The 26060-nt window shown below is 40.3% G+C and overlaps 1 protein-coding gene across 3 annotated transcripts in view; it reads right to left on the bottom strand.

The window, feature by feature from the left end:
* Positions 1 to 26020, bottom strand: part of ELP2 (elongator acetyltransferase complex subunit 2) — a 44700-nt gene extending 18680 nt beyond the window's left edge. The window contains exons 1-13 of one of the 3 annotated variants that reach the window (XM_054538205.2): positions 25405 to 25542; positions 22168 to 22246; positions 19119 to 19189; positions 17059 to 17215; positions 16617 to 16694; positions 15888 to 16070; positions 14219 to 14283; positions 13074 to 13140; positions 12451 to 12591; positions 10412 to 10507; positions 9416 to 9516; positions 9083 to 9214; positions 1082 to 1231 (exon numbers count right to left, since the gene is read on the bottom strand). In XM_054538205.2, the coding sequence (XP_054394180.2) occupies positions 1082 to 1231; positions 9083 to 9214; positions 9416 to 9516; positions 10412 to 10507; positions 12451 to 12591; positions 13074 to 13140; positions 14219 to 14283; positions 15888 to 16070; positions 16617 to 16694; positions 17059 to 17215; positions 19119 to 19189; positions 22168 to 22246; positions 25405 to 25542 (1458 nt within the window). Of the gene's footprint in view, positions 1 to 1081; positions 1232 to 9082; positions 9215 to 9415; positions 9517 to 10411; positions 10508 to 12450; positions 12592 to 13073; positions 13141 to 14218; positions 14284 to 15887; positions 16071 to 16616; positions 16695 to 17058; positions 17216 to 19118; positions 19190 to 22167; positions 22247 to 25404 lie in introns of all 3 variants that reach the window. The other 2 variants (XR_002912214.3, XM_024235789.3) reach the window with 2 other exon arrangements.
* Between the last annotated feature and the right edge of the window lie 40 nt (positions 26021 to 26060).

Genomic DNA, 26060 nt, shown 5'->3' with positions numbered 1-26060 from the left:
CAAGGTTTACCAGTAGTGAAGTTTTACAACCGTTTGAGCTCAGGGCCAACAGTTAGCAATTAACTGGTCTTATCTAATAATTACAGAAACATTAGTTCCACTGCCCCCTACCTATAGCCCTACCCTACAGCTAGATGGTAAACTCCCTGAACACAGGATCTATCTTTTACATTTTGTTTTATTCTAGGTGCCTAACACAGTGAAAATTTCCTTAAACAAAAACTGCCCTCACTACTATTATCTAATACTATATGACTTCAGGCTTTTATTGTACACTCGATAATGCTTCCTAATGAATTAAACCTAAAATTACAAGACATAATGAAACTAGGCAACAGAGCAAGACCCTGTCTCTACAAAAAATCTAAAAATTAGCTGGGCATGGTGGCTCACACCTGTAGTCTTAGTTACTTGGGAGGCTGAGGCAGGAGGATCACTTGAGGCCAGGAGTTCAAGGCCAGCCTGAGCAACACAGCAAGACCTTGTCTCTACAAAAAACAAAAAATAAAATGTCCAACTGTTTTCCAGAGTGGCTGTATCATTCCACATCCCCAGTAGCAATGTATGAAAGCTCCAGTTGCTCTGCATCCTTACCAGCACTTGTTAATATATTTTTTACTTTAGCTATTCAAGAGGGTGTGTGGTGGTATCTCATCATGGTTCTAATTTGCATTTTTCTAATGGCTAGCGTGGCTGCCCTACTTTTCTTGTGTTCATGGATGTTTTCTTTTAAACACATTAGTAAAATAAGAAGAGGCCAGCTGCAGTGGCTCATGCCTATAACCCAGCACTTTGGGAGGCTGAGGGGGGCAGGGGTGCATCACCTGAGGTCAGGAGTTCGAGACCAGTCTGGCCAACATGGTGAAACCCCGTCTCTACTAAAAATACAAAAAGTAGATGGGTGTCGTGGTGGGCACCTATAATCCCAGCTACTTGGGAAGCTGAGACAGGAGAATCGCTTGAACCTGGGCGGCGGAGGCTGCAGTGAGCTGAGATCGCGCCATTGCACTTCAGCCTGGGTGATGTGAAACTCCGTCCCAAGAAAAAATAAATAAATAAATAAATAAATAAGACATTTTACCTGTGATTGGTCTTTTCTCTTCCATGGAGCAAAAAGTCTAGTTGTCTGATCAGTACCAACGGTGATAATAAATTCTCCTTCTGGATCCCAGACTAGGTCTTGGACACCATCAAAGTGTCCTGAAATGACAATCTCTGGAGTCCACTCTCTCTGCAATGGAAGTGCTCATATCACATATCAAAATACTCAAAGACTACCACCAAAGTAAAGCACTCATGTCTGATAACAGAGAAGACTAAAGCCCTCTGGCAAGGTGAAAAGCTAAGTATACAAGATCGGATCACAGAATAATAGGATCCATTTTCCAATCAATCATATAAGAGCTTAAGCATTCAAATATGTGTTGTATCCTTTAAATCAGTAACTGTGGGAAATTTCCCTCCATTCATCATTTATTGAGCAGCCAGATACTACTTAACCTTTCTGTGTCTCAATTATAGAATAAAACAGTTATAACAGCACCTACCTTCTAGGGTTATTATGAGGATTAAATGAGTTACATTTGTAAAGTACACAGGACAATTCTAGTATATACTAGGTTCTATGTGAGTATTTATTAAACTAAATAAAAATTGTATAAAATGTAAAAATATCGTGTAAAACGAGTCAGTGGGTTCTGCATGTGGACCTGATGGCTTTATTAAGTAAAAAGAGTTACAGGTGTAGAGGACAGACAACTGAATCAAACCTAGTTGGTTCACCTACTAAGAAGCCTGCAACAACAACCATATAAACAAATAATGACAACAAAATATAGAAAATGTCATATGCCTGGTCCACAGAGCATCTTTTTGAACAACCTCAAGTGGGACTAAAACTTAACCTTTAGAGGAAAATTAAATGTGTATAAATAGCTAATAGGTCATTCAAAACCTAGTCTGATGGATAAGTCTGTGACTAAACTATATTATGTCTGGTCGAAAAAAAAAAAAAAAGCCTGTGACAAAAAATGTTACTCCCTCTGTGAACAAAAACTGATTCTAAAGTTAGCACTAATGGGAGTTTACAAAAAGTTCTGAGCAATGGACAGCACTTTTGGACTAACAACAGTTTCCCACAGTAACAGTCCTGAAGGGCAGTGTTTGGCTTTTAAAAAATCCTCCTTGACTGTAGCAATATAGTGCGGGAGGCTACAAGTTGATGTGTGGGGGTAGAGGGACGTGGAAACTCTGTACCTTCAGATCAATTTTGCTGTTAACCTAAAACTGCTCTATTAAAAAAAAAAAAAAAAGTCTATATAAAAAAAAGTCACTTTCAATCCAATAAACCAATAAATGTTAAGTGTTTCCCTGAGTTCTATGAGCCACCCCAAATTAATTGAACCTAAAGAGGGGGTTGAGGGAATCCTAACTTGAAGCTGGTCAGTCAGAAGTTCCTGAGGCCTGGACTATGACTGCTGGGGTAGGGGCAGTCTTGGGGACTGAGCCCTCAACCTCTGGGATCTGACACTATCTCTGGATAGAGAGTGTTGGAACTGAATTAGAGAACACCCAGCTGGTGTCTGCTGCTTGGTGTTGGGGAAGAAACCCCCACACATTTGCTCACAGAAGTTAATGATTGTTGTGGTGTAAGAGAGAGAGTTTTCCCTGCGTACTTAATGTCAGTGAAGCAGGATTTGCTGGAAAGGCCCTGACTCACGGAATCATGTGGTTTGGGAAGAAAAAGAATAAAAGGGTGGGGAATGAGGAATCTTTGATCATGTGCTCACCAATGGTATGAAGCTGCAGCTGTGTTGAGATCAGTTACCAAAGGTTAAAGTTACCAGTGGAATTTACAGATAGATCCAACTCCAAGCGTTGGTTCATTGGATACATAAGGAAATGCAAACTAATAAGAAAAAAGTGAAATATTCAATCCAATATTCAATCTCTTGGTCACTGTTATCTATAATGGCTAAAATGAAAGTACAAGAGGGTGCTGGATAAGGACTTGAGGCTGGACCCAGCTCAAAATGTGGGTGTGAGCTGAGGCCACCAGCCTCAAAGTCACCCACAAAGCAGAGAATTATGCAGGGACAACAGAAAACATTTCTAAGTCCTGTGGGACCAAGAAGGTAGTCAATGTGGGGGAAGGGCAAAACCAAGTAACTACTGAAACCAAAGGGTGTAGTATGAAGGAATTGTTCCATCTTATAGACTGGTATCATCAGTTTCCTGGGGAACCTTTGCTAAAGTGGACTATGAAAGTGATTAATTTAAGGGGCAGTATCTTTGGTTTTAAATGCTACGGAGTGGAAGAGCATATTCGGGTTGATGCAGGACCCACAGCTCACTAGTGAACAATCGTGGATGGGGATATAGAATCAAGACACACAGGAGATTATTCCTGAGGGAACGGCCAGCCAGGTGGACTGGATAAATGCCACTGTAAGGTCTGTTTACCCCCAAAAATGGGGACTGCCTAACATCATCTATAAATGCCAAGTGTAACACCCCAGATGGGGCAGCTAACGTGCTTTGTATGCAAGCCTTGTGAGACTGGCTTTGTGATAACAGGGATATTCACCTGCTGAATATGCCTGTTACCCAGATCACAGTAAATGCTATGGTTAAGGAGGTTCCTTCTACATGGGCACCCCATGTGATGGTACTCCTGCAGAATCGATAAACAGTTCAAGAAGCCTTATTAAACTTGCTGTCTCAGCTTCTCATGAGTCTTACAGATGCTAATAAAAACATTAGGTTGACAAGAAAACAGGAAAGGTAAAAGGGAGAGATTCAAAGGCAGGGTGGAAATCTTTAGATGGTTATTAAGAAACAAAGAATAAAATAGAAACTGATGGTGTTAAAACAAAGATCTTTGTTTTTTTTTTTTTTGTTTTTTTTTTTGAGATAGGGTCTCACTCTGTCACCCAGGCTAGAGTGCAGTGATGCAATCACGGCTAACTGCAGCCTCACCCTCCCTCCCAGGCCCAAGTGATCTTCCCACCTCAGCCTCTGAGTAGCTGAAAAAAAACCATTAAAAAATGAGAACTGGCTGGGCATGGTGGCTCAGGCCTGTAATTCCAGCACTTTGGGAGGCTGAGGAGGGTGGATCACTTGCGGTCAGGAGTTTGAGACCAGCCTGGCCAACATGGTGAAACTCTGTCTCTCCTAAAAATACAAAAAAAAAAAATTAGCCGGGCATGGTGGTGGGTGCATGTAATCCCAGCTACTCAGGAGGCTGAGACAGGAGAATCAATTGAACCAGGGAGGCGAGAGTGCAGTGAGCCAAGATCGTGCCATTGCACTCCAGCCTGGGCAACGAGAGCGAAACTCCACCTTAAAAAAAAAAAAAAAAAAAACCAGAACAGAAGATACTAAATGGATCTGGATGACCAACCATCATTTCTTCAGACCGAAGAATTAACCACGCCTGGCTAATTTTTGTCTTTTTTGTAGAGATGGGGTTTTGCCATGTTGCCCAGGCTTGTCTCAAACTTCTAGGCTCAAGAGATCCATCCATCTACCTCAGCTTTCCTAAGTGTTAGGATTCCAGGTGTGAGCCACCATGCCTGGCCTAAAACAAAGTAGTAATACAACACTATCAAAGGCTGAGTGGACCAAAGGGAGTCCCACCTGGTCTCCCAACATTAAAGGATGCCAAACCAGTTTACTGCATTTCTCCCAGTTTGGAGAAATGGTAAAAGCTGGAAGGCAGGGCAGGTCAGGGTGGCTCATGTCTATAATCTCAGCACTTTGGGAGGCAGAAGCGGGTAGATTGCTTGAGCCCAGGAGTCTGAGACCAGCCTTGGCAACATGGTGAAACCCCGTCTCTACAAAAAATACAAAAATTAGCCGGGCATGGCGGTGCCTGCCTGTAGTCTCAGCTACTCGGGAGGTGGAGGTGGGAGGATCGATTGAGCCCAGGAGGTCAAGACTGCAGTCAGCCATGACTGCACAATTGTACCCCAGCCTGGGCAACAGAGTGAGACCCTGTCTCAAAAAAAGAGAAAAAAAAAAGCTGGAAGGCAGAGACTACAGTGAAAAATCTCATCTGGCCTGGGGCAATAGTGGGGGAAACTACTGACAAAAGGGCTGGAGTCCTTTGGCTCAACCCTTGGCAGCAAGGGACCCAAAGCTTTTTGTAGAAGAAAGGGTAAAATGGTCTGGGGGTGAAGTTCCTGAAAACAGAACATAAAAATCTAAGGGTTAATAGGATTATGAAAGTTGGTATATTTGAACACACTTCATATGAAGTGGTTGCATCTCTTTTACCTGATGGTATCATGGGGCTGAACATTGTGTCTGATTGGGGAATGTTTCCCCTACCTGGTACTGTAAAACAGAAAGCATGTAAATCTGACCTTCAAGCAATATTAACTGGATATGCTAAATGGGAACCAGCAGAATTGCCTGAACCACACAATGCAGGGTAGAAGCTAGAGTGCTGGGAAGGATAAATTCTCCACTTCATCACCCTCTGTGGCACAGCTCCTCAAGCTTATTATGGCTAAAGCCTCTGAGTAGCTCCCAGCAACAACTACTGGGGTTTGGACTAGAGTATTTCCACTTGAGGGGCATTTACTGTCTTGCTATGAAACATTAGCTGAAGCTATCCCTATGACACCTGAAATACCCATACTGTCTCCAGTGATGTCAGAGAAACATTCTAATGGGGATGGCAGTGTCCAGAAGAGTTCCATAATAAAATGGAAATGCTTTATACTACCTGGGGAATGGAAGGAGGAGATACCCTTGAGCAAGGAGTTTCTTTTCCCCTAGAACTGACGCTGGAACTGTGTGAAAAACTGCTGGATTCTGCAGTGTCAGATGAACAGCTCTCAAGAGCTGCTTGGTTAGTAGATGGCAATTCCAAGGCACATAATGCCAGAAAGAACTGCTCTGTTTGTCAGCAACAGAGACTGCTGATGGCTACAGGGCACAGACTCTGGTGGGAAGGCCCTGAACATGGCTGGCAAGTAAGACCGATGCTAGTAGCCCTGGGGAGCTATAAATGGGTCTTGACAGGAACTGAAACTGACTGTGTAGTAGGTTTTGCTTAGCCAGTGAAAGATGAAAATGCTCTACGTGCCATAAAAAAAACAGAACAGAAGATATTAAATAGATCTGGATGGCTGACTATCATTTCTTCAGACCAAAGATACACTGTACAGCTCATAATGTCCAACAATGGGCAGAGATATCTCCTCCTTAGAGTCACGGTTTGACAGAGAAGTAGAAATGGACAATTGAAACATCGGTTGTCTAAAATAAGGGGAGATAAAAGCATGAAGGGCTTGCTTACACACCTTCATGAGTGTGTACTCACACTCAACATGAGTGGAACTTGAGTGTCCCTGCTAGATTTTTTGTTTTTCTTGTTGATATGGGGATGGGGGTTGGGGAGGATGCTGGTATGACTATGCAGCTCTTACCAAGGGAGGAATACACTGGTAAAATGACTATATTTGTTTTCTTTCTTCCCCAAATCGCCTCAAAAAAAATTTTTTTTAATTTATTTTTTCTCCTCTACCTGATGCAGTGGTCCTAGGACCAGGACTGCAACGACAAGTACTGGAACAGCAGGGATGATTTCTAAGCAAAAAAAAAAAAACCAAAAAACAAAAAACCCTACAACTATGTTTCTAAGTCTTGTATCAAAATTCCTAAGGCATGACGGGAATGGGTTGTACAGGTGTACCTTCACCCCATCTAGCAAAATTAGGGCTAATGGTGAAAACAGCTACATTGCCTGGTGGTAAAAATAGCTCACTAGTTCTGCACCTAACCTTAACCTGTCTGAACGCAGTAGACTGAGGAGCTACTTGCTTGACTTGTATTACTGCCAGCAATCTAGATCAACACAATGGCAATTCTAATGTGCCTTCCAAAGATGAAAAGGTTTGGGTATTAATGGAGAGAAGGAGAAATAGCAGCTGAGAGTAAAGAAATGAATAAATGGGTCATTGAGGAAAATTCAATATCACATTAACAACTCATAAGAGTCTCAAGAGCAAGAGATGACATTGTCTCTTAGCTTCATTATCCCAGATGCCTGAAAGAGTGAAGTTGTATATAATATTGACTGAGGCTACTCCTTCTGAAACCTGACAAGATTGAAGGAAATCTGCAAACCTGAGTGGCCTCAGCCTGGGAGACACTGATACAGTATGATGGACTGGACTAATTATTGACTGTGTGTGCGTACACATTTTTTTTTTTTTTTTTGAGACAGGGTCTTGCTCTATCACCCAGGCTGGAATGCAGTGTCGTAACCACGGCTCACTGCAGCCTCAACTTCCCAGGCTCACACAATCCTCCTGCATCAGCCTCCCAAGTAGCTGCGACCACAGGCGCCTGCAATGATACCCAGGGCTGCAAGCCCATGGCTAATTTTTAAAATTATTTGTACAGACAGGGTCTCCCTATGTTGCCCAGGCTGGTCTCAAGCTCCTGGGCTCAAATAATCCTCCCGCCTTGGCCTCCCAAAGTGCTGGGATTACCAGCATGAGCCACCACACCCAGCCTATATTTTTTGATGTAAAGGATCCCTGGCCTGAGGGATCCATGGCCTGAGGTGTTAAGTACACTGGTTTTCTCTGACAAAAGTTCCTGGCTCAAAACTCCCATAGCCCTTGGTACAGTCTTCAGCTACAAAATTGTGTATATTAGGCTTCAGGGTCAGGCCTCTAATCTTCCCCACCTGTTTGACTGTGTGTCTTAAACCCGACCAGCTGGGTGCAGTGGGTCACACCTGTAATCCCAGCACTTTGGGAAGCCGAGGTGGGTGGATCACGAGGTCAGAAGATCGAGAACAACCTGGCTAAAACGATGAAACCCCATCTCTACTAAAAATACAAAATTAGCCAGACATGGTGGTAGGCACCTGTAATCCCAGCTACTCAGGAGGCTGAGGCAGAAGAATCGCTTGAACCCGGAAGGTGGAGGTTGCAGTGAGCCAAGATCACGCCACTGCACTCCAACCTGGGCCAAAAGAGCAAAACTCCGTTTCAAAAAAAACAAAACAAAACAAACAAACAAAAAAACCCTGTCAGTAGGTGCTATTAACAATCCACATGCCAAATGCAGTGGCTCACACCTGTAATCCCAGCACTTTGGGAGACTGAGGCGGGAGGATCACTTGAAGCCAGTTCAGGACCAGGCAGGGCAACAAAACAAGACCCTGTGTCTATAAAAAAAATTTTAGATATTAGCTGGGTGTGGTGATGTGCACCTGTAGTCCCAGCTACTCAGAAAGTTGAAGCACGAGGATGGCTTAACCCCAGGAGAATGAGGTTGCAGTGAGCTATGATCACACCTGGATGACAGAGTGAGATCCTGTTAAAAGAAAGAAAAAAAAAAAAAAAAAAAAAAACTACCCATATTTTACAAATGAGGAACCTGAGACAGGGATTAACTAATGTCCTCAAGGACACATAGCTAGTAAGTGAACCCAGGCTGTCTAGCTCCAAGGGCCTGTGCTCTTGGCCACTCCGTTCTTGCTATCTAATTTTCCCAAGCTAGAAGCAGATTAGAAGCAAATCAGATTACAAAGTAAGAGAAGGAATGCTGTAGAGAGACAGTTATATGACTAAAGGGAGAAGACTACCTCTTTTTTTTTTTTTGGAGACAGGGTCTTATTCTTTCACCAAGGCTGTTCTCAAACTCCTAGCTTCAAGCAATCCTCCCTCTCAGCCTTTCAAGTTGCTGAGACGAGCCACCATGCCCAGGTGTTGAATGTCAGTCACAATAAATGACTGACATTCATTCAATAATAGGGATCTAGCAGTCTAACAAGATATCCAATTATGTTAACTTTTTAAGAAGACAGGAAAGCTACACATTTCAGGAAAATTCTCATTAAAAACTTCTATAGCTTGAAGGAATACAGTGCATTTATGTAGCAAATTTACCTATATGCAAATTTCAATACCTTAACAATGTCTACAGAAAAAATTTATGTCACTTGAACTTCAAGTGCCTCTACTATGTTTCTGTAGAGTGTTATAAGCAAAATACTATTTACCTAGAATGCACTCTATTTGATTAGAAATGCTTTATTTAAACACTCTTTTCTTACTGGGTTAACTGTATTCTGTTTCCAAAGGTGCAACGCTCCGTGGAAAGCATGAGCAATGATCATGGAGCCATCTTCATTGAACTGGCAATCATAAAATCCCAAAGTATTCCCACCTACTTCACCTACTCGAACCTGTACAATAACAGACAGAAAACAATTTATAATCAATAGTCTATATTTCTCACAACAGAAATCGCTGATTCCAGAGACTGTTAAATTCCCACTATTTTAATGTACACAGTGAAAATTTGCAGGTCTATCAATATAGACTTGGGATTTAAATACAGAGTTCAAAACTTAATTTTCTGTTCCTTAAATATCCAATATTTTTACCTCTTCTAGCCAAACTCCTGACTCTTCATCTGGAGCCCAGAGAATCATGGTTTTATCCATGGAAGCAGATAATAATCTCATTGGCTGCTGTAGAACACCATCTAAAAAATAAAACCTAATCCCTTTAGGTGATCAACAAGCATCATGTTTCTAGATGACCAGAAAAAAACAACAAACAACAAGGGTACTGCAAGGATGTTCACTGAACATTATTTGTAATAGCAAAAAATTGCAAACACCACAAATGTCTACCATTAGAAGAAGGGATAAATGGGTTGTAGTATATTCAGACAATAGACTACTATCGTGCAATAAAAACAAATAACTAGAGCTTCACAAATCAATGTGGATACAGCTCCAAAACATGGTAAGCTAAAAAGGCCAGCCGTAATATCTATAATTCCAATTTTTTTTGTTTTTTAAATTATAGCAAACATGGCATAATGTAAGGAAGAGCCTAAGAATTAATTATTGCTGTTATTGCCTTGGGGAAGTGGCCATGGAAGAATGTGAGGCTATGCCTTACCTAGCTATACACCCAGCACCAGCCTGAACACGCACAGAACTGTCACTCCATAAACGGAGACACAACGGCAAAAGAAAGAAAGAGTAACAGTCTTACTTTCTCATAATGTATTTCAGTGGTACCAACTTTGTTATTACCAAGGGTAAAGGATCCAGTGAAGTTGGCTTGAAAGTCAGTTTTTCTTCAATCCCATAATAATCAAGTGGAAACTTTTAAGATAAAAAGTTACTGGGGGTGTGGTAGTTTCAGCATCATGGCAGGAATTACACTTTTCCCACTTAGAAGTTCAATGTTCAATAGAATTGAGTGTCCAGCAGACCACGAATGCAGTATTATACTTTGTCAACTTGAAAATGTCATGTATTTGAGATTTCTAATCACACTAAAAAAATTCTCCACTTGATTTGGTCAGCTTGCCATGCCATAAGATTTAACTGGAGTAAGGGATATGTGTATGGTTTTCTTCCTACCTTTGTAAAACACAGGTTGCCAGTGAACTGCATTTACCCAGTTTTCATGACCGGCTAGCACTGTCTCCAGAGTAACAGCAAATGCTATTTTAACACCTGTAACAAAAGCAATGAAGGTATTATTTCCTCAAAGCTCTTCTAAAAAGAGTATTTCCATAACCAAGACAGTTGGGCAATTACGTAAAAAAAAAAAAAATTAGGACAAAATATGATAGCTGGGATTCAAAAAAAGAACATGCATTCTAAATTTCTTTAACCTCAACTGCTGTTCAAAATTATAGGAGAAAAAGTTATACATTTTTCCTTATATTCTGTTCTAGCTGGTCATAAATAAATATGAAGGAATATCTTATATTTTTACAATTTTCTGAGACAGTTACTATTAACCTACAATGAGGAAGGAAAAACAGTCATGCCAGCCTCCTTATTATCCTCACTTATTATAAGAATAGCCTAAAATACTGATATGGTTTGGCTCTGTGTCCTCACCTAAATCTCATTTTGAATTGTAATCCCCCCTAAGCCCCACCTGTCAAGGGAAGGATCTGGTGGGAGACGCCCTGTGAAGAAGGTGCCTGCTTCCCCTTCTGCTATTAATTTGAGTTTCCTGAGGCCTCCTCAGCTTTGCAGAACTGTGAGTCAACTAAACCTCTTTCTCTTACAAATTACCCAGTCTTGGGAAGTTCTTTACAGAAGCGTAAGAATGGACAAATACAAATCCCATTTTTTAAAAGGATAAATGCAGAAATAAAGAAAATGAAATCAGTATTTTGACCTTTCAAACAATACAACGAAAATAGAAAAAAAATCATATTTGGGTACAGCTACTCCTAATATGCTGGGTATATCATTTTTTCGTTCTCCCCAAAAAACTGTTACCAAAATCTCAACTCTGATGGACTTTACCACCAAGAATAGTAACAAAAAACAGAATACACCTAGGTGAACAATGTTCACTGAGAACTACCTTTATAACTGACACATCCAAAAATATCTCTTTCAAATACAACATCCCAACAGGATCTACCATGCAGGGATACTGTTCTAAGGCTAGACAATAGGAAAATCAGAATTAAATATACTACTCAAATGGTGAGATTTAGCTTGTCTTTTATCATAGGTCAATAAAATGTGTAAGTAATTCACATTATTCCTTTAGGTCTTCCTGTGCTAAAACTGCAAATTTAGTAATATTTTACAAATTACTTTATTGAGAAGCACTAAACATTATTCTCAGCAATTTAAAAAATCTTACTAATATAGTTTAGAAGAAAAATATTTCACATATGAAAAATGACTCATTCTCACATAAAAATAGGAAAATACAAAGTATCAGGCCAAGCATGGTGGCCCACACCTGTAATCCCAACACTTTAGGATACCAAGGTGGAAGGATCATTTGAGGCCAGTAGTTGAAAAACAGCCTGGACAACATAACAAGACTCTATCTCTACAAAAAATTTTAAAAATTAGCTGGGTGTGACGGCATAGTCCTAGCTACTCAGGAAGCTAAGCCACTTGAGCCAAGGAGTTCAAGGCTGCAGTGAGCTGTGATTATGCCACTGCACTCCAACCTGGGTAAGATGTCTCAAAAAAAACAAACAGGCCAGGCACAGTGGCTCACACCTGTAATCCCAGCACTCTGGGAGGCCGAGGCGGGCAGATCACCTGAGGTCAGGAGTTAGAGATCAGCCTGGTTAACATGATGAAACCCCATTTCTACTAAAAATACAAAAATTTAGCCAGGCGTGGTGGTGCGTGCCTGTAATCCCAGCTACTTGGGAGGCTGAGGCAGGAGAATCGCTTGAACCTGGGAGACGGAGGTTGAAGTGAGCCACGCTCACGCCACTGCACTCCAGCCTAGGTGAAGAAGCAAAACTCTGTCTCAAAAAAAAAAAAAGAAAGAAAAAAGAAATTTCAGGTAGGAATCTGACACTTGCGAAAAACTAACCTTCACATAGGTGGGTGGTGAAAAAAAAAGAATCAACCAACTAGGAGACGTAAGTATTGTTATATCGGATATTTTCATTATTACTCACTTTCATTTTCTATGGTAAAAGTATTTTCTTTCAGTCTTATGTTATCGTCATCCTGAGTTTCTAAAGATGTTGACTTTATATACAGCTTCCATATTCTTATCAGGCAATCTTGTGAACAGCTTGCTAGGAAAAGATCTCTACCTAATTAAAAAATAAGTTATATTAATTTTAAAACATTATATTGTGAAGTTTATGTATAAGACTTTTTCTCTATAATATATATATTTCCAGATTTTCCCAAAAAAAACAATACTTTGTTTCCTTACCCTCCAATTCATTTGATCTCTATTCATTTTTAATAACATTGACAAATATGCATACAATGCTAATACATGTTTACAACATGTAGTACTCATATATAGTCTACTAAGTTCTACAAAGAACTTTTCAAGAAGGTCTGCATGTGAACAAGACAGCTAATGTCATCTGATAAATACCAATTTATTTAATGATCTACCACCCAACTAACAACAGAAGGGATAAGCATCCTCCTTTCTAATTGGGACAACAGAAAAACATAACATACAAAGAAAACTTAAAAATTAAAACATAAAAGGCTGCTTTCTTGGAAGTAACACATACTTGTTCCCATTGTATGTGCATTAGCAAAATTTCATACTGACCAAAGGCTGCCCATTCCACTCCTCTAATCCAATCCTCATGTCCACAGAGAGAAAGCACTTTCTGAAACTAGTAAGATAAAAATCATTGGGCTTGATGTAAGAATTTAACATCTTCATGTATACCAGTGACATCATTTGGTCTCAGACAGTCCTACTGCATTGCTCTTTTACTGAGAACGCTATTTGATTAGACAAGAAAAAGCATTCCTTTGGGAATGAAAAACCCATCATGTAATATCTAAATCACTAACTGGAGCACCTGTGAGTAGATAATATAATATTTGTAATCTCAAATATTTTAAATGTTTGATATAAAATGATACATACTATAGATATAATATAGAAAAAAAGGTGGGTTGGGCAGTGGCTCACACCTATAATCCTAATACCTTGCGAGGCTGAGGAGGTGGGACTATCACTTGAGGCCAGGAGACTAAGACCAGCCTGGGCAATAAAGGGGAGACCCTGCGTCCACAAAAAATTTAAAAAGTAGCCAGGCATGGTGATACACGCCTGTGGTCTCAACTACACAGGAGGCTGAGGCAGGAGGATTGCTTGACCCCAGGAAGTCAAGACTACAGTGACGCATGTTCTCACCACTGCACCAGCCCAGGAGACAGAACAAGACTCTGTCTCAAAAAAAAAAAAAAAAAAAAAGTTGAATAGCTGGACTTTCACAATCATTTTTAACCTTCTTATAGAATGCAAAGAAACAAGTATCCTCACTATTAAATAAATGAGTTTAGAGTTAACCAACCCCTTTCTAAATTTCTCTCCTTTAGTTTAACCACTCAAAATCTAAGTAAAGCTCAGAAGGGCAAATAAACACTACTAGGAATGCTTCACTATAGGTATATCCCGTTTAAATTTTTAAGAGAAAAACAACGACCACAGCATCTTCCATCTCTCCTCCCCCACCTAATGACCTGTTTACCCCTAACAACTCTGAGCCTGATGGTCAAGGCAGCGGTTACTTGGTGTTCAGAGTAGACAACCATCTTAACAGAGGACTGTCAAAAAAAGATTCTATTGGATTACTTTGGTTTAGATTAGAACATTCCCTAAAATTCTATAATCTGGATATAGTCTGTATTGAGATATAACTAAGCAGAATATAATTCCAGCCTCTTAATAAACATTATTACCTGATCATTTTGTTGAGCAAATACGTGAACTCTGCAATCATCATCGCCACATGCTAATATTGGTACTGAGGGAAAAAAAACAGGCTTCACTGTGAGTTCTCTATTCCACCACGTTATGATTATCAACTGTACTGGATTGTAAGCTCTAAGTAAAGAATCCTGACTTCAATTTCCCACACCACTACACGAATAATTGAAAATGCTCAATAAATGTCTGCAGGAATACAATGAACACTCTAAAATGTTCTATTCAGTGGTTACTTGGTAAATATAATGACTATTAAATGAGAATCCAGTCCTTCTCTCCAGTCTATGACATTTATGATATAAGTGAAAAATAAGCTCAAGAGCAACTAGAGAGCATTTTCACCATGTCAGCCCAAAGACCAAGATGAAAAGTTGTTAAGACAACTAAATAATGAACAGCTACTATGAGCCCTACCATCATGGCTAATGCACACAGACTTAAGGGTATGTTTGTTAATTTGAGGACTTTATGTTTTGTTTGAAAACCTTACATTTTATTTTGTTTAAAACAAAATAAAAGGCCGGGTGTGGTGGCTCATGCCTGTAATCCTAGGGCGTGATCCTTTGGGAGGCTGAGGTGGGCAGATCACCTGAGGTCAGGAATTTGAGACCAGCCTAGCCAACATGACAAAACCCTGTCTCTACTAAAAATACAAAAATTATCTGGGCTTGGTGGCATATGCCTATAATCCCAGTTACTCAGGAGGCTGAAGCAGGAAAATCACTTAAACCCAGGAGGCAGAGATTGCAGTGAGCCGAGATCGCACCACTGCACTCCAGCCTGGGCGACAGAGCAAGACTCCATCCTAAAAAATAAAAATAAAAATAAAAAAAATAAAATAAAAATAAAGAAATAAAAATAAAAAATAAAATAAAATATAAATAAATAAAAATAAATAAATAAAATAAATAAATAAATAAAAGAGCATATAATTAAGCATGTGGCTAAAAAGCTATACATGGCAATTAGCCAGTCATGGTGGCATGTGCTTGGAGTCCCAGCCACCCAGGCTGAGGTGAGCTGTGATGACGCCACTGCACTCCAGCCTGGGCAACAGAATGAGACCCTGTGTCAAAAAAATAAAATAAAAAATTTAAAAAGCTACACAAGGGGATCCAGACGCACTGGCTCATGTCTGTGATCCCAGCACTTTGGGAGGCCGAGACAGGAGAACCACTTGAAGCCAGGAGTCCAAGACCAGCCTGGGCAACATAAACAGACTCTGTCTCTACAAGAATAAAAAAATTAGCTGGGCGTGGTGGAGCATGCTTGTAGTCCCAGCTACTTGGCTGAGGTGGGAAAATCACCTGAGCCCAGGAGTTAGAGGCTGCAGTGAGCTATGATCACTGCACTCCAGCCTGAGTGACAGAATGAGACTTTGTCTCTAAAAAATAAATAAATAAATTTTCAATTTAAAAATTTTTAAAAGCTATGAAAGATGTGACTGTAAAATTATTTTCATAAGATAAAAAAATTAATAATTTGCATTACCAAAGGGCAGCCCTGACGACTCTGCTAGATAAAATGAGACTTTTTCTAAGGACATGCCTTGCCACCAATGTGTTTTTCAAAGATTTTCTTACTTTAGATCAACTACAGAAAAAAGAAAAATAAAAACAATAAAAACAAAACTCCAGTCACTTGGCCTGAATGCAGATGGAAGAAATGAAATTCTGTTATGATGCCAGAATGTGTGCAGCTTCTCCTTGCACAGAATGGAAGCATAACATGAAACCATAGAGTCGCAGCTCCTGCTACAGAGGGCGAGAGAGGCTGGTGGCTTCCAGGCCCTGCCTCTTTCCACCTGGCCAGTCTTCCAGGTAACTGTGGAGGCAAAGAGGCTGACTCACTCACACTGGCTATTATCTTTGTAGAAGATACTCAAAGATAAATACAGATGGGTTTCACAGCAAAAGGGAAATTTTCCTGTTTGCAGATTTTAAGTGGTCTTGGGCAAAATGTCATTATGCGGGATGTGAAGGGGCTGTCATTTTGAGAGAAATGCTTATATGCCATCTTCATTCAACAGTTTTTCAACTTACCCCAGACCTTCACCTTCTAAAGAATTAGATTCTTTCCTCAAATTAGATCTATATACAACCACAGTATATTTGATAACAGTATCAATCTTGAGTACATAGTAAGTCACTTAAATTATCAATAGCTATCAAAATCCTAATAAGCCCCCCTTAACTTTATGTTCTATACTCAGATCATTTGATTATTATAATAAAAGTATGTTATTCACATCTTGTTTCATAGAAACATTTAGATACAAAATTAAGACCCAACACATTTCTTTTAGGTTCTAATCATATGATAGTATGCAAATATACTGCCCTTTTAACATATACTTAACAGGATACTCACCATCAGTATTTGGCAAAAAAGACAAGCAGAGAGCCAAAGCAAATCCATTTCCAAAGTTTAAAGTCTGAAGGCACATTACTAAGAAATAATAAAAAACACAATGAACAACTACCTCAGAGCTTATCCAGCTAGACAGGTTGGATAGCATCATCACAGCACCAGGTAGCAGAAGGGAGATGAGAGAAGTCAATCCTGAGCCCCCACTGACCATGTAAAGTTAAATGGCCAAATTTTAACGATGTTACAGAGAGCAAAACGACTTACATGAAAAAATCTTGGTATAGAGAATTTTAAATAAGTGCAAAAGAAAAATTTAGATTACAATTATAGTATTTTTAAAGTTGCTCGAAAGTTGTAAAGAATTATATATATGCTCTTCTACTCATCATTCATTTGTTAAATATTATTTCGTTTGTCTGGATTATCATGTCTCCAAACCTACCTTCTGAACCCTTTTTAGACCAGAGTCGAACAGCAGAATCTGCAGCTGCAGAAACGATCAGTGTACATAAAGTAGGATCTGATGTCCTCCTCTGGTAAACAGCATGCACCGCATAAACAGGTCCTTCATGGCCTTGAAGATGGACTGCTTTTAAAAGCTGAATCAGAAAGAATGACAGAAGCATTGTGAAAAAAAAAAAGGATTTTTTTTTACCTTAATTTAATTGGATAAAGGTGCCAATAAAATGGCTGAGCCAGAAATAGGTCCTCTAAGTTGAAAAGAATAAAATTTTTCAAGAAGTCTGTCTGACCATGTTAATAACACACAAAATGTGCATGCCCTGCAACACAGCAATCTCATATCTAGGAATCTACTCTGAGGAGACAATAGGTATTCTGAAGAATATAGGTCAACTTTGTGGAATGTTCCTCTTTTTGGATTAGTGTGATTTTCATTATGAAGAGATTCAGAATATACATTTTGACAGCATTACTACATAAGCACATCCCATCAGGAGGCACATGATTTCAGTTTGTCCAGGTTTTAGTGAAGCTAACCTTCATATTTAGTAGAAGTATTGTCTGCCAGGTTTTTTCACTGTGATGTTAATTTTTTTTTTTTTTTTTTTTTTGGTGATGAGTATACTTCGGAATTGAATAAACATTCTATTCCCCATCAAACCTTTACTAAGTACTTTTAGCATCCACTCATGATACTTGCCTAAATCAAGTAGGGCTGCAAAATAGAAAAATAGCAGAGAAGTGGGAAATCCCATTTGCTTATCAAATCTACCTGCTTCCCATCAAGATTATTCCCTCTGGCATCCCTTCTACTGACGTTTTGGGTTTATCTTTTTTTAAGTTTCAAATGTGTGACATTCCACCACTTCTTTTAAAAGGTATCTTCTATAAACTGTCTGCTGAAATAGTGGTGTTCCTTAAATGTCTTCTCAGTTGTTTTTCCAATTATAATACTTAAAACAGAATGCTGCCACTAAAGAAGGTGTGCATAATACTCTTGTATAAGGGTCTGTACACTAACTTTCTTTAGAATCATTAGCCTTTGACTTCTCGGAAAAAAACACTTAAGCCAGGTACAGTGGTGTGTGCCAGCAGTCCCAGTTACTTGGGAGGCTGAGGTAGGAGTATCACCTGAGTCCAGGAGTCCTTGGCTATAGTGCACTATCATCTTACCTGTGAACAGCCACTGCACTCCAGCCTGGGCAACACAGCCAGATCTCACCTCAAAAAGGTTTAAAAAATCCTTGGATACAATAGAATCTCTGTTATGCATAATTATACACATATAACTAGAGACGGGGAATGACATTCACCAGAAAGTTAACTCTGCTCAGATTTTGTATAGGTTTTTCCTTCTTTATACTTTTTGTATTTATAACCTTTTTTTTTTTTAACAAGTCTGTCATTACCCCCTGAAAAAATTAAATCTATTGAAAATACTCATTTCACATCTTTAAGCATAGTTATAGCTCAATCAGAGAATTTTTAAAAACATAACATGACAGAAGTGTGGGGTAGCACTGAGAAGAGTCTTGTAAATCTATATTCGTATGCCAAAAGCATTGAAAACAGATCAGCCCAAGTAAGAATAGTTTGAAAATTATTCCAAAATGATAGGAAATTCACAGAGACAGTTAACAGCATACAAATATGGGAGTAGAAATCACAGCAAAGGGTACAGGGCCTGTGTAGTATAAAAGATACAGCATTTGTGTTGCTGATGAGCAAGATTAACTTCATAAAAGAACAACACAGTTGAAGAAAAAAACTAAAAATAAAAGTATATATAAAAGTCATTTCTGAGACCAGCCTGGGCAACAAAGTAAGACCCCATCTCTACAAAAAAAAAACAAAAACAAAAAAAACAGAAATCAGCCAGGCATGGTGTCAGGCACCTGTAGTCCCAGCTACTTAGGAGGCTGAGGTGAGCCACGATCACACCACTGCACGTCAGCCTGGGTGACACAGTGAAACTCTACCTCTTAAAAAACAAACAAACAAAAAAAGTCATTTCTTATGTTTATAAACATGTCTACTCACCTGATTATCCTCTATTTCCCAGTGAATCACTTGATTATCAGATCCTCCAGAAACTAATTCAGTAGAAGGGGCTGAAAAAAATTATATCTCAGTAAATATCTTTATTCATTTTTTCTGCAATTTTTAAAAATTTCCAAGCTACACCAAAAAACAATGCCCCTATACCCTCTACCTAGATGCGCAAACTGGTAACATTTTGCCATATTTGCTTAATATCTCACTCTTCCTCTATATACATACACACACACTTTTTAGGAGGCAAACTACTCAAAAATAAGTGGCAGACACTGTGATCTCTGATCCTTAAAGACCATATATCTCCTAAGGACAAAAACATTCTCCTATATTACCTCAATACAATTATCACATTCAAAAATTCTAACATTGATAAGTATTATTATATAATATACAGTCCATATTAAAATGTCCCAATTCTCTCAGTAATGTCTTTTAAAACTTTTTTTGTTTGGGATTCAGAATCTAAGGAAATACACTGAACATTTGGATATCACATCTTTTTAGTCTCCTTTAATCTAGAATAGTTTCCTAGTCCCCCTCATTTTTGTGACAATGACAGTACCCAGCAGTTGTTCTGCAGAATGTCCCTCAATCTGTTTGATTGTTTCCTCATGATTAGATGCAGGCTAAACATTCTTGGCAGGAACATTATATGAAACATTGTAGTCAGGTGCTACTACCAAGAATATGACTTATTGTTGAAATTAAAGACATACTTCAAAATAGATCTTTTAAATACTTGCAACTTCTCAGTGATAACAGAAGAAAAAGTAGTACCAAAAAAGGGGCAAATAACCTAATTTGGGTTTGGATTTTCTTTTTATTTGTTTCAGGGAAGCAGCTGGACTAAAGAGCATTAAATTTGAACACAGAAGGCCCAGGTTCATGTCCTAACTCTGCTGCCAGCCAACTGTGATCATGGGCTTCAACTTCACGTGTCACAGCAATTAAGCCACTTAACTATATGATTTTAAGAATGTCTATACATAAAAGTAATGTTAAAATTCAGACATATTAAAAATACAAAATTATATTAAAATTTTATATATCACTGATAGAGGGTTGGAAAGGCTATCTGCATTATCTGGCAGTTCAATGAAAGGAAATCAATCATAATAGTTATAGATTACAGTAATACACAAGCAATTCATTTTATGTAACCTCACTTTTAAACGGAAGATAAAACATACAAACCTAAATTAATATTTTATAACAAATTCCTATACTGAAAGTCAGTCTTTGATGTTATCTGGTGGCAATTAATATAATTGCAATTATGTTTTATTATCCACACTAACAAGCATCCCTTGTACCATTTAATGATTTTTATTGACCTAACATGTGACTAATCCTACAGAACCAAATGAAATAAGTAGCTTATTAAAACTTTTTTTAACATCATTTATAAAATCATAGCAAAGTCTTAATAATTCAGAAAATTTTGCATTTGTGCCTGGCTCAAAATGCCCTCAAATGATTGTGGAATGAAAAATAAAACTAATTCAGAATCCATATCAATACTACAGTAGATATATTTAAGATAACTAAAGAAATATAGGATTTTGGGAGCACCATCTAAAGGCAACCAATATCTTAACTGAAAATTCTGGAGTCAGAATCTTAGAGATGGAAGAGACCTGGAGATAATCTTGTCCAGAAATTTTCATAACTTTTGGTCTTAGAATTCCTTTACAGTCTTACAATTTTGGAGGACCCCAAAAAGCTTTTGATTATATGAACCATATGTACCAATATTAACCACATTAGAAATTAAAACTGAGAAATATGAAAAATATGTGCTTAACCATTTACTTAAAAATAACAATGGGTTCTATGATGTGTGAACATATATAACATTTTGATGGGGAAAAACCCCAATGGTTTCCAAAACAAAAACTTAATGAAAAAGAGGGACTATTTTACATTCCTACAAATCTCTTTAACATATGATTTTATTAGAATATAGCTGGATTTTCATATCTGCTTCTGTATTTAATCTGCTGCAGTATCATACATCATGTAGCTGCTGGAAAACACTGTACATTCATGACAATGAGAATGAATACTGTGAATAACTTCTTGATATCATTATGAAAATAATTTGATCTCATAGGTCTTACAAACCTCTAAGACACCCTTGATCTAGTCCAATCTTTTACTTCTCAGATGTTATTAAGGTACAAACTAGGATCAATAGAGATGCAATGTCTTGCCTAAAAAAGCAATAGCTGGCCGGGTACAGTAGCTCATCCTGTAATCCCAGCACTTTGGGAGGCTAAAGAGGGAAGACTGCTTGAGGTTAGGAGTACGAGACAAGCCTGGGCTACAGAGCAAGGCAGGAGAATGGTGTGAACCTGGGAGGCGGAGCTTGCAGTGAGCTGAGATCGCGCCACTGCACTCCAGCCTGGGTGACAAAGCGAGACTCCGTCTCAAAAAAAAAAAAAACAACGAAAAAACTAAAAAACTAGAAAGGCATGGTGCCACACACTTGCGGTCCCAGCTATTGCAGAGAACTCTGACGGAGCCGCTGCATTCCAGCTTGGGCAACAAGTGAGATCCTGTCTCTTAAAAAAAATTAATATTCTAGTCTCCAACTAGTTGGCAAAAAAAAAAAAAAATTTAAATAAGTAAATAAAAGAAAAAAGAATAAGAAGAAAAAGCAATAGCTTGTTTATGGCAGAAACAGACCAAGAAACCAAGTCTCTAAAACACAGCCTCAGTCTAGGCCCTGCTTACAAGTTTTTTTAATAAAGGTTATAGGCAACTGGGGAGGTGGGACAGGATCCTGCCAAAGTCTAGGGCTGCACTACCCTCATCCTAAGCACTGCTGTATAAACCAAGCTTCAACTGCTACAAAGTAAAAATACAGTTCAGATATTTCACTGGGAATACCATTTTTCTTCTGTTTCTCCAATTGCATAACATCATATAAGGTAATGCTAAATTAAGAGAAGTGATGAGAAAAAAATGGCTAACCATATTTTATCAGAAAGCAATTGAGATCAACTTTAACAATCTGGTTAATACTTACAGCCATCCTGTTTACAAATCCACTGTATGCAATTGACTCGGGCGGTGTGACCATTCAAGTTGGTAACAACAACCCTTTTCTTTAGAGAAGAAAATACAGTTAGTAAACTGGAGTTTAGCCTACAGAAAAATTAATAAGTAAAAACAGATTTCAGTGTTTTCGATGCTAGTAAAAAGATCAGGATTACATCAAACAGATTTGCCTTCTTCAATCCATAAACTTTTAACCATGGCTTAAGTTATCCATTCCTCTAAATCAGTCCTGCCTTTCTTGAGACTCCACATTCCCAGCATCTTGTCCTCCCATTACACTGAGCTCTTGCGTCTGCATCCACCCACCTGCTTCTGCTCACTCTCTTACAGTGCCCACATCCTTCTCACCTAGGCAGCCTGTCCTGACACACCAAACTAGACAAGCAGCTGCTTCCTTGTGGAAGTAGGCCTACTATGCTTGCACCAATCTGAGGGTTTCTCTGACAAAAAAAAAAAAGCCCTCCAATAGAAGAATCTGTGATTAATGGGTACAAGCACAGTTCACTTTGCATGCCATGGCCAATGAGACGGTGGGTTTTTCAGACCCAGTGGCACAATGTCACAAGGCCACAACTACTAAGGTCCTCACACATCAGATTCCTGCAGGGCCTATTGCCAGGTTCTCCACAGATCCTCAACAGACTGCTTTCACCAACCTCTCCCCATGCTTGGAGCTCTCATACTTCACACACCACTAAAGACTTTAACTGTGACTACTGCACCTTCCTCTTTACAGCCCCTTTCTCTATCTGTTGTCAACGGCAATGGCTTTGTATCTGCTTATATGCCAACTAGAATTCTCATGGCTAAGAAAAAGGAAGAGGCAAATGTGCATAAACTAATATATTTCACATATAGGTTATTTGAGCCTGGAAAACAATTTACTGTACTTCACTGTCTCTCCCACTAGACTGAGAATTCCTTGGTGGCCACGAGTTATCACTCGTTACCTTGTGTCATCATCACTCAGCCCAGGGCTAGCCCACAGATGGTCGTCGAAGATTTGCTGAATGAGCATCATTCCCAAAACTTTATTTTAGCATTTGAAATGCTTTTATTCCCATATTTACTTAAAAGCCCAATCGAGGCCAGGTGTGGTGGCTCATGCCTTTAATCCCAGCACTTCGGGAGGCCAGGAGTTTAAGACCAGCCTGGCCAATGTGGTAAAACCTGTCTCTACTAAAAACACAAAAATTGGCCAGGTGTGGTGGTGCACACCTGTAATCCCTGCTACTAGGGAGGCTGAGGCACGAGAATCACTTGATTTCGGGATGTGGAGGTTGCAGGTTGCACTGAGCAGAGACTGTCACTACACTCCAAAAAAAAAAAAAAAAAAAAAAAAAAAAAAAGCCCAACCAGCAAATATTTAACAGGACAAAGTACTTTTTAGGCTCAACACTTCTTTGTCAATATGCTAAAATTCACTAGCTCAGCCACCAGGTTATCATTTAAAATCTGATGGAATGCATGGAAACAAATCCATTCAACTGCTGCAAAAAGATGGAATTCTACAGCTGAATCAGAATTTCATTTCAGTGTGTAAGTACATCAAAGCATGAGTATAATCGTCTTAAAAGCAGATCTTGTCCTGTGATATAGGGGCAAGTTTGTCCTTGCAGACTTTACCAAGCTGCTTCCTCTGCCGTAAACATCTCAAGACCCTGGGTTGACTGGCAAAGAGTGAACCTTGCTAATTTTACGATGGAGTTGATTTTAAAAGCGTGTCACCCTGGCTCTCCCGGGCTCCTGCTTCCCTGACAACTCCACCCCTATGGCCGCCCCTCTTAGGGTCCTCCCAGTGCCCAGCCATGGCGGAACGGTGCCGCAATGCCGCAAGGCTCCACGCTCACGGCGTTGGATGAGGAGACGCTGTGGGAGATGATGGAGAGCCTGCTGTGGTCTCTCCCATTCTACAGTCGGTCCTTGCCTCATGGTCCCTTTAAAGTTTACCCTTGTTTTTTGCACTTTCTCTTGCCATTCAAGAATGCAAATAACAAGAAACAAAAACCAGGAAGAGGCAAGCAAGCTCAAGATGGGGTAATGTGGATACAAATATTTCATACATATATTTGAATCTCCAAAGGGTGTGAGAATAATGTTTTTTTGAGATAGGGTCTGGCTCTGTTGCCCAGGCTGGAGTTCAGTGGTGCGACCCCCGTCCACTGCAGCCTCAAACTCCTGAGCGCAAGCGATCCTCCCACCTCTACCTCCGGAGTAGCTGGGACTACAGGCGCACGCCACCACACCCAGCTATTTTTTTTTTTTAACTTTTTGTAGAGACTGGGGTCTCGCTGTGTTGCCTAAACTGGTCTCCAACTCCTGGACTCAAGCGATGCTCCCACCTCTGCCTCCCAAAGTGCCGGGATTACAGACATGAGACACGCTCCTGGCCAATAATGAAATTTTTAATCAAATTAATAAAGCAGTATGAACAGAAATACATATAGCCATCTCCTGCGTTGTATTTTAATTTTCAATATTTTACTTTTTATACTGAGCCTCCTTTTGAGATGCAAGACTAACTGTATCGACCTAAATTAGCCATTGGGAATGGGGTTATAATGAATTCTGGGGAGCTTGCAAAAACTATTCACTTGAGAAATATGGTAAGGAAAGCGCCAAGAAAATAACCAACTGACTGGGTGAAGTCGAGGGAAGTCCCGCCTTATAATCAGTGCTTAGGATCCCCATTCCCTATGACCTTTCCCCCAAACTGGCACTTTCTCTAAAATGTCCATTCCCGTAGTTAAAACACAGGTAACATTTCCTTGAAATTCAGTACAACAAAAGTTCATTAACCAAAACTGAAGGAAATACAGAAATGAGATTGCACCTGTGGGATGATGTTTTTAATCTACATATAAATTTCAATTGTTTTAAAACCCAAATTGATTAACGGTACTACAGTTCCCAACGAAGGCTTCAGGTAAGATGCTCATCATTCCGGTTTCTGCGTGGGACTAAAAGGTTACTGGCAGGTCATGGGCAGCAATGACCCTAGGATGACGCCACGCGTGAGACGGCAAAGGGTGAGGGGCGAGGAGGGAGTCCGGCAGGTCCACTGGAGACTCCGAGCCCAAACCCCGCTCCCTTGAGCCGGCCCGACTCGCCGCCTAGGTCTGGGGCGGCAACTACAGCGCGCCCGGAGCACGTCCACAGGTTCAACCCGAAAAGCACAAGGGTTGGCCGTCCAGCGACCTCTTACCAGGGGGTCATAGAGCACCACGGAGCAGGACGTGCCAAAGGCCAGAAGTCCTCTGGGCCCAGAGCTCCAGTTCAGGACTCCCCGCACCCGGTTTGGGCAGCAAAACACGTGAGAAGTCTCCAGCACGGGTGCCACCATGTCGCTAACTGGTCAGCCGCACAGACAGAGACGCGCACTTCCGCCCTCGGAGCGGAACTACTAGGGTGGTTTCTCCTGTGGCATCACCCGGTCCACGTTTCGCAGGCAGCCGAGGGCCAGACAGAGGCAGCCCCGCCCCACTGCGGCTCTCTGTTCCCACCGCAAGCTGGAACCCCTGTGCAAGGCCGCCGCTCTGCTAGCTCTGCTCTTAGACCGTGGCCCCGCTCCGCGCACGAGCCAGGCCTTTGTCCCAACAGCGAAATCCGACCCGAGTGGCTCGGTACCCTCCCGAAGGACCCAGGGCTCATGTGCCAGGGCAGCGTCAGAAACATCCCGCTGCCCCTTACGACCCGGCTCCCAGCAGCAGCCAGGGCTGGCCCCGTGGGCGCTGGCTAGCGAGTAGGGCCTCAAGGAAATGACCCCCAACTGCTTACAGTGCGCTAGGGCCGCGCCACGCCCCCGCGGCGTCGGCGAATACACGGAAAAGCGGATTTGTCTGCGGAGCCGGGTTCCGGGGT

Source organism: Pongo abelii, chromosome 17 (assembly GCF_028885655.2).
Source record: "Pongo abelii isolate AG06213 chromosome 17, NHGRI_mPonAbe1-v2.0_pri, whole genome shotgun sequence".
In the NCBI taxonomy this organism is placed as follows: domain Eukaryota; kingdom Metazoa; phylum Chordata; class Mammalia; order Primates; family Hominidae; genus Pongo; species Pongo abelii.
This window is presented reverse-complemented; position numbering and strand designations above follow the sequence as displayed.